The sequence below is a fragment of the Leiobunum rupestre genome, chromosome 7 (genome assembly GCF_980474605.1).
Source record: "Leiobunum rupestre chromosome 7, qqLeiRupe1.1.hap1, whole genome shotgun sequence".
Taxonomy (NCBI): domain Eukaryota; kingdom Metazoa; phylum Arthropoda; class Arachnida; order Opiliones; family Sclerosomatidae; genus Leiobunum; species Leiobunum rupestre.
Window position 1 is genome coordinate 23078315 of NC_143390.1, and position 11126 is coordinate 23089440.

The following is an 11126-nucleotide window of genomic DNA, read 5'->3' on the forward strand; positions in this document are numbered from 1 at the left end:
TAACTTGCCTAATAACTAAATTAGTAATTTTCCTAAATGGTAAATTAGTAATTTTCCTAAATGGTAAATTAGTAATTTTCCAATTAGTAGTTCAAATTTGTTCAATAATTTTATAATTTTACTATTTAAATTTTTTTTAGTTTCTTAAATAGTAGTTCACCCATTTAATTAATTAGTAATATACTGTGATAGTAATTTTCATAATTATTTTCACAATAATTTATAATCACTAAATTAGTAATTTACTAAAGACGTAGGTTAATTATGTATTCATTTATTAAATTTCGTAAATTAGTAATTTAATAAAAATAATATAAAAAATACTAAAATAGTACGTTTTTTATTATTAAATTAGTAATTTGCTAAATTTGTAATTGAGTTATTTTCGAAACCAGTGACTGTAATTTCTTAAATTAATAAAAATTTGTAAATTATGAAAATTTCAATTTACTTAATTATTAAATTCAATTTAACAAATTAATTTATAGTGGTAAATTTAATATAATAAATTAATTTATAGTAGTAAATTTAATATAATAAATTAATTTATTGTAGTAAATTTAATATAATAAATTAATTTATTGTAGTAAATTTAATATAATAAATTAATTTATTGTAGTAAATTTAATATAATAAATTAATAAAATAAACGGAAAAGCGTTTGCAAAACCAAACTGGCTAATGACACGAAAATAAACTTGATTAATTTTCAACAATGGATGTTATTTTAAAGATTAGGTTCGGAGAGCGCTTAATACTGAAGCGACATCTGTCGAAAATGCTGTAAGCATATCAAATTTATAGTGCGGTCTTTTACCGTTTTGGCGTTGCAAGCGTATTCCTGTGAAAAAATCTAGAATTTAGATTGTCCGTTGGAAAGTGCAGTAAAGTGGTAAACACTAAGCTCCTTCCCTCGGTCCTACCGTATCAATTTTTCCATTTATTAATACTAGTACGAAACTATACATATTATAATAGACTTATAATAAAAGCAAGGTAGAAACCAAGGTGGGTAGCAACAATATAATCCATTATATCAATGATTGGCAGTTCTGCATTTCCCCGAATCCCCGACCGGCTTTCTCTGTCCGTGAGTCGTGAGTCCGTTACTCTTCGAAAAGTCGTCTGTTCTAGTGTTCTTAGTAAAATCGCCACGTGTTATGCAACTTGTTCTAGCTCTAAATATAACCGGTAAGATTATTTCACGTTTATATTTGTAATTGAGTTATTTTCGAAACCAGTGACTGTAATTTCTTAAATTAATAAAAATTTGTAAATTATGAAAATTTCAATTTACTTAATTATTAAATTCAATTTAACAAATTAATTTATAGTGGTAAATTTAATATAATAAATTAATTTATAGTAGTAAATTTAATATAATAAATTAATTTATTGTAGTAAATTTAATATAATAAATTAATTTATTGTAGTAAATTTAATATAATAAATTAATTTATTGTAGTAAATTTAATATAATAAATTAATTTATTGTAGTAAATTTAATATAATAAATTAATAAAATAAACGGAAAAGCGTTTGCAAAACCAAACTGGCTAATGACACGAAAATAAACTTGATTAATTTTCAACAATGGATGTTATTTTAAAGATTAGGTTCGGAGAGCGCTTAATACTGAAGCGACATCTGTCGAAAATGCTGTAAGCATATCAAATTTATAGTGCGGTCTTTTACCGTTTTGGCGTTGCAAGCGTATTCCTGTGAAAAAATCTAGAATTTAGATTGTCCGTTGGAAAGTGCAGTAAAGTGGTAAACACTAAGCTCCTTCCCTCGGTCCTACCGTATCAATTTTTCCATTTATTAATACTAGTACGAAACTATACATATTATAATAGACTTATAATAAAAGCAAGGTAGAAACCAAGGTGGGTAGCAACAATATAATCCATTATATCAATGATTGGCAGTTCTGCATTTCCCCGAATCCCCGACCGGCTTTCTCTGTCCGTGAGTCGTGAGTCCGTGACTCTTCGAAAAGTCGTCTGTTCTAGTGTTCTTAGTAAAATCGCCACGTGTTATGCAACTTGTTCTAGCTCTAAATATAACCGGTAAGATTATTTCACGTTTATATTATCCCAAAATGTACTTTATAAAAGGTAAACGGGAGTCTTAAATGGTAAAAAACAGTTGAAAGTGTAGGCGCTAATTTGCCAAATAAGGCACTTTCGTGTTGTTAGGCTTAGAAATAGTAGGGAAGAAAGCTAAGAATTGGAAAGACATGTCTGTGTCTTGCCATGACTCTTCCTACCACAACAAATTAAGCCATGAAGATGAAACTACTACTAGACCCATTAAAAAACTTAAAACAGAGGATAATACTGAAAACCACAATCAAAGCTCAAGTAATAGAAATGTCTTCAACGTTGGATCCCGTAAAAGTGAACTGGCACTTATTCAAACCAATTGGGTGGTTGCTGAACTTCAAAAAATATATCCGATGCACAAGTTTAATATAATAACTATGACAACTATTGGCGATCGTATATTAAATCAAGCACTTTCTAAGATTGGAGAGAAAAATCTCTTTACCAAGGAGTTGGAGATAGCTTTAGAGAAAGGGGAAGTTGACTTTGTAGTTCATTCTTTGAAAGATCTACCTACTACCTTACCCACTGGAATGGTAATTGGAGCTGTCTGCGAACGTGAAGATCCTTCAGACGCTGTTGTATTGAAAGCGGATATTAAGGGATCTGGTTTAGATGACTTAGATGATGGAAGTGTTATTGGAACAAGCTCCGTAAGACGAATAGCTCAACTCACAAAATGTTATCCTAAATTGAAATTCAAAAGTATTAGAGGAAATCTGAATACAAGATTGAAAAAATTGGATGAAGGAAATGACTACTCTGCCATTGTCTTAGCTGCAGCTGGACTGAAACGAATGGGTTGGGAAGACAGAATTTCGCATTTTCTGTCATCTAATCAGTGCTTGTATGCTGTTGGACAAGGAGCCTTAGCTGTAGAATGTAGAACTCAAGATACAAAAACTTTAGAATTATTATCAAAACTATCAAATGAAAAGAGTACTTTGCAATGTGCAGCGGAAAGAGCATTTATGAAGCGTTTAGGCGGAGGCTGTAGTGCTCCAGTCGCTGTTTGTTCAAGTTTAAAGGAGGATTATACCATACAAATGACTGGAGGAGTGTTTAGCCTTGATGGAGCTAAAAGTATTGTTCAAAGTAAATCAGTAAATTTAGGTAGTTCTGTCCCAAGTGGAGAAGCTAACGGTAATATAGTTTTAAATTCTACTACCATTTTTTCCGGTATCTCTTCCAATAACAATGTTGGTGCTGATAAATTATTAAAAGCTAAAGAATTTGGGAATGATTTAGCTGAACAATTTATAAAATTGGGTGGTAAAGAAATTTTAGACGAAGCCAGGGCATTGAATGATAGTAACTAAATTTATTTAGTTTATTATACAAATAATATAATGAATTGTTGTTTTTTTGAAATTACTGAAATACTGTATCTTACAAAGTTTTATGTTAGGTTTGTTCAGTATTTTATAAACAGTGAGATACGTCCATTTAAAACCAGTTTAAAAATACATTTTTATTAGAAACAAAATAATGAGATTAATTTGCAACATTGAATTTTATTTTAATGGCATTTATATAAAATGTATAATATTATGGACTGATATCCAACTTAATTTGGGTAGGTGTATTTTTATTTACACATATTGTGCCAAAGTTGCATTACTTAGAAATTTCTATTTGTTTAATTTGAAAATCTTGATCTTGGGTTCATTGACAGAACCTTATTAATTTTTTAATCTGTACTTACAAAATTAACCAATTTAGTTTAAATTCCAAGTTTTGCAAGTTCAGTCACTCTTTGCATGGCACTGGGTTTTTCCTATCAGAGATTTCTCAATATATGCCTTCTTCATAGCTTTGTGTGTATAGTAAAGTGTGACTGAAGCAGAATTTTCAAAAGAGTTTATTTTCTCAATAGGATTAACCTAATTAAGGTGGTAGTAACTTAATATTTAAATAGTACAACGAAATATAAAGTTATCATTTAAAAGTAAATTTGTTCCTTTTTTCTTTGTTTTGGTAAAATATATATTTTGTCTCTGTTTAGTGTGTATATTCTAGATAAGGAGTTTAAATAAAATGTTATATTTTTAATTATTGATATTATTTAACAATTTTTTTAGTTTTGAATATGTATAAGATCTAAGTTTTGCAATATTTTTTAAAATTAGAGTTATTGTTATATTTTTAGAGGGTGATTATTTGCCATGACTGTCTGTGGAGTTTGTGGTTGTCAAGAATTTTATCTTCATGATGGCAAATATTACTGCCAAGAATGTAACACCCAAACAGGGGTATTTGTCTTAAAGATATAATTTTCAATCAAACTATCAACCTGTATGTATTTGATTGATATAATTATCAGGAAAGAGAAGAAGTAATTGAAGATAAGGAAGGTACTGTTGTTTATGGAAGACAAGTTAAAACTGCTTCTCAACAAAGCTTCCAGGTTGAAAATTTTGAAAGTTGGTTAACAGTTGAGGCCTTCAACATAATTCTGAAAAAGCAGGTGGAAGCGTTAATAAATCTTGGTTCATCTGGAAATTTGATGGTGTGAATCTCATTACTGCTTTGAAACAGAATAACTTTTTTATGTCACTATAATTTTAGCACACTGTATTACAACTATGGGCCAAGTATTTGAAGAATTGTGAAATGGCTTTTGTAACCAAAGAAGAGGATTGGTTTCCAAAGTTATCCACTATTCCAAGATATCGGTAATTTAACTGTTTGGTAGTGTATCTTAGCGGTATTATAACCATCTGTCAATTAGGGATTACGAAGTTCTCAGTGACAATGTACTTCTCAGTGGATATGCAGGTCGCGAAAGGAATGAGGTCCCGTGGGAATCTGTTAGTAGAAATGGACGGAGAGTGTATTACCCTACTCGTCGTAAGAGAAAATCTAACGAAGAACTTAAACCTGTAAGTTAACTAAGTAGCTTTTTGGATTAATTTTTTTTATAATATTGCACATTTTTTTTAGATTAAAAGAAGGAAAAAGTCCAAGACAACGAAGGAAACGGATCTTTCCAAAATAATTGAATCAACCTTGGACTGCGAATCTTCCTCTAATGCAGATTTTGTAACTGAGGAATCTGAAACAGATTTTTCGATTAATGATGAAAAAGATGACAACATGGAAGTTATGGATAATTTTTCTCAGTTTGCCAGAAACAAATTGGTTAGTGTTAAAATTTTATAATAGTTATAAAATATTTGTCAAATGATTCTTAACCAAAAATATCATTTAGGTAAATATGAGTGAAAAAGGTAAAATGAAATTTTGGAACAGTAGACACAGCGGTAATTCTGTAGATGCGTTAATGTTACTACACACGATTTGTTTTTGTTATGCTGGAATTTTAATTAATCAAGATCACATCACTCTTTCTGATTTATTAAGGTAGTTTAGTCAAAATTTCCACTAATTTTTATAAAGTTGTTTAATAGAATATAAATTTGTTTCAATGGTAGATGGATTCACGATGGTGAAATTCCATATGCTAATGCATGGACAGTCTTGCCAAAAAATATGTTACCACAAAAATCAGATTATCGTATATTTGCCACAGTAAGATATTTTAAGTGATTATTTTAATTTCATTATTAATAGCTTTTTTTCCTGGTAAAGAATAATATTCCATCCGAATCAAGGGTAAATCGAATGACATGGAAAATACTGAAATTTGTTGGGATAAAATTTGTTCCGTCTAAACCTATTGAAATGATAACATTAAGAATAATTTCAGAACTTAATTTACCATGTAAATTATTTATTTTAAATATTTTGATGTGAATTGAATCAATTGATATACAAATCCAATGTTTTGAATTTAGTAATCCTTGTAAAATGCATACGTCAATTGATATATAAAGGACCACCATCTCTAAGACAAATGTTCACTAATGATTGGATTTGTGAAGAAGATGATGCCATTAAAACATACACTGAAAAAAATAAAGAACTGGGAGCTCTTTCATTGTGTATTATTGTTTTAAAGATTATCTTTGGATTAGATGGCTGCCGGGAAATGTAAGTTACTTCTTCAACTTATGTAACTAACATTTCATAATTATTCGTTCAATTTCAGGAGAATGAGTAAAGCAGCCCGTTTGGCCAATAAAAAATGCTCAAAATATTTTGTTTTTGAAGAGTGGTTGGCATCAATTAGATTAACCTTAAATTTTATTAAAGCAGTTCATCCAACGCAGTTTAAATTCAAGTAATTTTTTTGACAAATTGGTTTTGTTTTTATATAAATACAGGGCTGTTGCTGTGCCTTATAAACCAAATTTCTTATCCTGATTGGTCCTGATGTTTACGTAAGATTTTTTTGTAGCGATTCTAAACCTACAGCTTGTATTGATGTTGATGTATTTCGTAACCATATATGGAGAACCTCATCGATAAAAGAAGAAAAGATTCAACAAGTATATTTGTACAAAGGTAATTATTTTTAACATATTTAAAGAGTAAGATTACTAATTTTTTAACCAATTTTAAAGGGAAAAATGTTAAAAGAAAAAAGAATTCCAATGTGGAATCTGAAAAAGCGAGTGAAGTTTCGTCCGAAGAAGAGGGTTTCTCAATTAAGATGAGAATTAAAAGGACCAACACTTCCAAAGTTGATGTGAATGTGAATTTAAGAAAGATTTTGACTAGTTTAATTAATGATAGTGCCAGAGACATAAGCAAAGCTACTAGTTTCCCACTTTCAACAGCCCTAAACCATCGTTTCTTAAATGATAATCCCAACAGTTTGGTAAAACGTGATTTTTCTCATTGTGAAATATTGACGATTGAATCAAAGTCCTCTGATTTAACTACTTGGAAACAAAAAGTTTCGGTCTCCAATTTAGAATTAAGGGACAATTATAAAGATCTACCAGTATCTTTCCAAACAATATGCGACTTTTCTACGACAGTATTTAATTTTTCCCAATTTGAACTCTGCAAAGCAGTTAATCAAATTGACTCTTGGTTAATGAAATGGAAACCTTGATCATGAACAAAACGTTTTTCAAAGTAAAGTTATAATGTGGAATATATTTTCATATCTGCCTCTTCGTAATAGCAGTCTAGAATATCAAGGTATTTGTGGAAGACAAAGCCGCCAGCTAACTATAGTTTATTAAGGCACAGTGACTAACTAGTTGTCTAGTTTTGGAAAATTTCAACGTATGTCGAGGTGTTTGCAAGTGGAATATTTTTTTTTAACTACAAAATCATGAGGTTATCAAAATAATAGATATATTTATTGTGTATCAGCGCTAAAGTCAAAATAGGTAATCTATAAAGTCACTGGAAAAGTCAAGAAGCTGTAACTTTCAGCGACACAAAAACAGTTGTCCCAACAGGAGGATATCTGAGTGAGCGATGAGAACATGTTACACAATTTAATTACCAGTAGTGTCGTAATTTAACCAGTTGAAGTTGGATAACCCTGATAGAACTACTCTGGAGACTGTAACGACACATTAACCACCCCTAGAAAAGTACATGTTTACTCTTTATGTTAATAAAATTTATACTTGTTGACCACTCAAGTTAAGAATTGGTCTTCATTTGTGTATTAGTAATTTAGTATATTTATTTTACCGCCTTTCAAATATTAGACTATTTGATCAGGAAAAACTAATATTCGATTTGGAATTTGATCGAATTATTTGGTATAACCTAGGCCCAGCGAGAGTCAAGTGCCCGGGTTTGAACAAACCAGGTATAGCTAACTCCAGTAGTAACAGCACTCTTGGGGCAATTTTGTTTCATATTAAAACGCGCTCAATCCTCGGAGCAATAACATCTTCCAAGGAAACCGCCAAGAATTAATATTTCCGAGAGCTAGGACCTGCAAGTTACTGTTTATACAGGGTGTTCCAGAGAAGTCTCGTGCTCTTTGGGTAACAAGGAGTGAAAAAAGTCCAAAGAAAGTCTTCCTAAATTGAACCGTGTCCGTATAATTGGCCGTCAAAAATTGGCCTCCCTAACGTCGAAAAACGCGCCAATATGAAGTTTCTATTATTCCTTGGACCCAATTGTTTTCTTTTACTAAGCATTTCGATTTTTATCGAAAGGGATAAGAAAATGATCACTAGTATCAAAAGTTCGTGAAAGAATTATTATAGTGACCACGTTAATTGGAAGGAAGTTTTTAATAATTGAATTTCGGGGCTTTTTTCTTCAAATGCCAAAAGTACAAAATTATCACCTGGGGCACGCGCAAATCTTTCTTGAACCCGTTCGAAGATTCGAGGCATGTTACGAATTCGCGACCGAAAACTGGCTGCGCTCATCGATCAATAATGCGTTGTCGTAGGTCGCCAATGTTGCGGACTTAAGTCTTGTGTACCAATTTTTCCCTAGATCTAAAAGTTGGGTATGGGTAGAAATTCGTGTTCTTTGAGTAACAAGGAGTAAACACATCTTATGAGATAAGTGAATAAAAATTTCTACTAGCAAAATAATGACTATGTGATTTAAATTTCCAAGAGACACAGTAAAAAAATGAATTTCTTGGTTTTATAGTTACCTAACAACATTACACTGAACATTGTATTTACGAAAGTTGTTCGAAATGGCCCCCGTTGGCGTGAAGGCAAGCTTGGATACGTCTTCGGAAAGATTCTCGAACACGACGAAGATTTCTTACGTGTTTCTGATTGTGTCGCAGGCGTCAATTATGCGTTGACGTAGGTCTTCAACGTCTCGAACTCCAGTCTTGTATTGCAAGTCCTTTATATGGCACATGGGTTTAAATCAGGAGATCTGGCTGGCCATGCAACAGTTCCGCCTCGACCTATCCACCTCAGAGGAAACTGCATCAAGATGAGCTAGCGGTACGTCTTCAAGTAGCTCTGTTAAAGTGTCTCGTAGAAAGGTTAAGTTAGTCTTGGTGGTAGAAAATAAGGTCCAATTAAATGGTCGCCAACTATTCCGCACCAGATGTTGAGACTAAACTGCATTTGATGTGACCCTAACGGTAGTCGCGTGCGGATTTTCTTGCTTCCACCTAGGAGCAACAAACACAAGGAGAACGCAGCTAGCCTTTAAAGGGAATATAACCTTAGGTATTTCTGTCGCCCTCCGAGGGTTCCAATATTGTCCGCTGCCTCCCATGGCTTTCATTCTTGCGGCGCTGATAATCGCTGATTGTGAAGGGGAATAAAGGAAATTGATGGGGTCTTTCATAAAGAACGCGTTGGAGGTTCTATTCCCTTTAAACACGCTAACGCAGTGTTGTGTACAAATTTCATTGGACGAGCCTTTACGCTGCACGTTTTAAGGAAAGGGGGAAGACAATTTCCGAATTTTCCCATTCCGACGGTAGCAGGTGCTAAAGCGTCTAACCAATGGAAAATGTACGACTTTTGACGGGTTGCGTTCTCCTTGGTGGTGTGCTGTGTTTGTTGCTCCTAGCTGCCACTCATGACGATTATGTAAATTGAAGATTTCATCACGGGAAAAATTAACCTCGACCGTCAGAAACTAGGAGCGTACTTAACCAATTGACGTCGTTAGTCTGCTCCTGAAACCACTGACAAAATTCGACTCGACTTGTATAATCAGCCTCATTTAAAGATTGAACCTTTTGTAAATGGAATGGGTGGTACTGGTCTCCTCGAAGGATACGCCAGACAAGTACATGGTCGACTCGCAATTGACGTCCAATTTGCCTCGTACTTGTCGTAGAGTCATCCTCGAAGATAGAGGGTACTTGTTCTTCCACGTCTTCAGGAACGTCTCCTTCTGCAGTATCAGGTTCCGTGGGTTGTATTTTTCCAGTTTCTCTTTAGCGTCTGTAAACCGCGTGAACGTTTGTCGTTTTGGTAGCTGTCTTTGAGAAAAGCGCTCCTGATACAAGCCCCACGCTTCCATCGCAATATTCGCTTAAATAAAACATCTTCCCAGAAATTGCCAAGAAGTAGTATTTCCGACAGCCAGGACTCATAAGTTACTATTTATATAGTGCTTGTTGAAATATTAGAAAGCTGGAAACTTTCTCGAACGTAACATCGGTTTTTTGCTAAGCCTTAACATGCCAAAAAAGTTACCTGGTTAAAATTAAACACTTGTTGCATACCGTACTGCAAAAGTAATACGTTTAGTTCTAAAGGAATTGGTTTTCATCTTTTTCCGAAAGATAATTTTATACGAAATGAATTAACTCTGCCTCCATGAGAAGCCTTAAAATTGCCCGGTAATATAAAAATATTCCGTATAATTTTAAATATTTATACCATAAGAGGATGATAATAATAATAATATTATCTTCTTATACTTAGTTTTAGTAACGTTATATATTTTACCTTTAAATATATTATCGGAAATTAACATTAGTATGTTCCTTATACACGTGAGCCGACGCATTTCTTATCTGACGCAAAATTCTCATGAGGGCAAAAACGCGTCTCCAATTGGCTTAAATATGACTTTTTGGCTAGCCATTCTAACCGTTTAACCGACCGACCGGAAATAGTTCCTTCCCAAGTTCCCAGATGAATTTGGAGAGGGGAGTAAAAACCCGAGTATCTTTTATTGAAGCATCCATTCCCCGAGCGAGTCCATACATAAGATGCATATAGGCATATCCTGCATTCATGAAGTACGCCATAGCCTAGCAGGTTAAAGATACGAAATGTGAATTTAGTTATTGAGGCCCCTCAATTTATAGCAAATCCTCGTTCCCGTCCAAAACAACTATTAGAACATGTGTTGTAGACTAAACACATTTTTTTTGTGGGTGACCATTAATTACACAAGCCAACTACATTCAGTGTACTAGCATTCGGAAGAAAAAAAACAGGGAGATGAGCTAGATACGTTCCAAAACGCCTCACAAAGTGTTAAATTTGTACTTATGGCCTTAGAAGAATATTTTAAAAAAAACCAAAAATAACCTTTTTTAATAGGCGAAGTCACTAAGAAACACCTGGTTATTGGTAAAACTTATTTCTACACGTAGCTTACTTCATTTTTATAACGCACTTTTGATACTAGCAAGAATGTATTTATTTATACCTAGGGAGAATGTCTATGTCTCGCGAGACGGTCTTTAGCCTT

The 11126-nt window shown here is 32.9% G+C and overlaps 2 protein-coding genes across 2 annotated transcripts; both read left to right on the forward strand.

The window, feature by feature from the left end:
* The first annotated feature begins 1104 nt into the window (after positions 1-1104).
* On the forward strand, positions 1105-4120 carry Hmbs (porphobilinogen deaminase-like protein l(3)02640). Its single transcript, XM_090181525.1, has 2 exons — positions 1105-1135; positions 2022-4120. Exon 2 carries the CDS (start codon positions 2240-2242, stop codon positions 3422-3424), a length of 1185 nt encoding a protein of 394 aa, XP_090037651.1. The 5' UTR covers positions 1105-1135; positions 2022-2239; the 3' UTR covers positions 3425-4120.
* On the forward strand, positions 1914-7612 carry TAF1B (TATA box-binding protein-associated factor RNA polymerase I subunit B). The gene is made up of 13 exons (XM_090181524.1): positions 1914-2069; positions 4255-4357; positions 4429-4614; positions 4674-4780; positions 4837-4987; positions 5049-5246; positions 5317-5468; positions 5540-5636; positions 5697-5829; positions 5903-6098; positions 6157-6288; positions 6406-6512; positions 6572-7612. The coding sequence occupies exons 2-13, from the start codon at positions 4271-4273 to the stop codon at positions 7066-7068; spliced, it is 2043 nt and encodes a 680-aa protein (XP_090037650.1). The 5' UTR covers positions 1914-2069; positions 4255-4270; the 3' UTR covers positions 7069-7612.
* Positions 7613-11126: the final 3514 nt, after the last annotated feature.

Bases quoted from the DNA above. Each gene is read 5' to 3' on its own strand.
- Hmbs (XM_090181525.1), top strand. From the start codon at position 2,240: ATGTCTGTGTCTTGCCATGACTCTTCCTACCACAACAAATTAAGCCAT.
- TAF1B (XM_090181524.1), top strand. From the start codon at position 4,271: ATGACTGTCTGTGGAGTTTGTGGTTGTCAAGAATTTTATCTTCATGAT. The intron at 4,988-5,048 runs GTAAGTTAACTA...CATTTTTTTTAG, and splicing joins CTAACGAAGAACTTAAACCT to ATTAAAAGAAGGAAAAAGTC. The intron at 6,513-6,571 runs GTAATTATTTTT...CCAATTTTAAAG, and splicing joins ACAAGTATATTTGTACAAAG to GGAAAAATGTTAAAAGAAAA.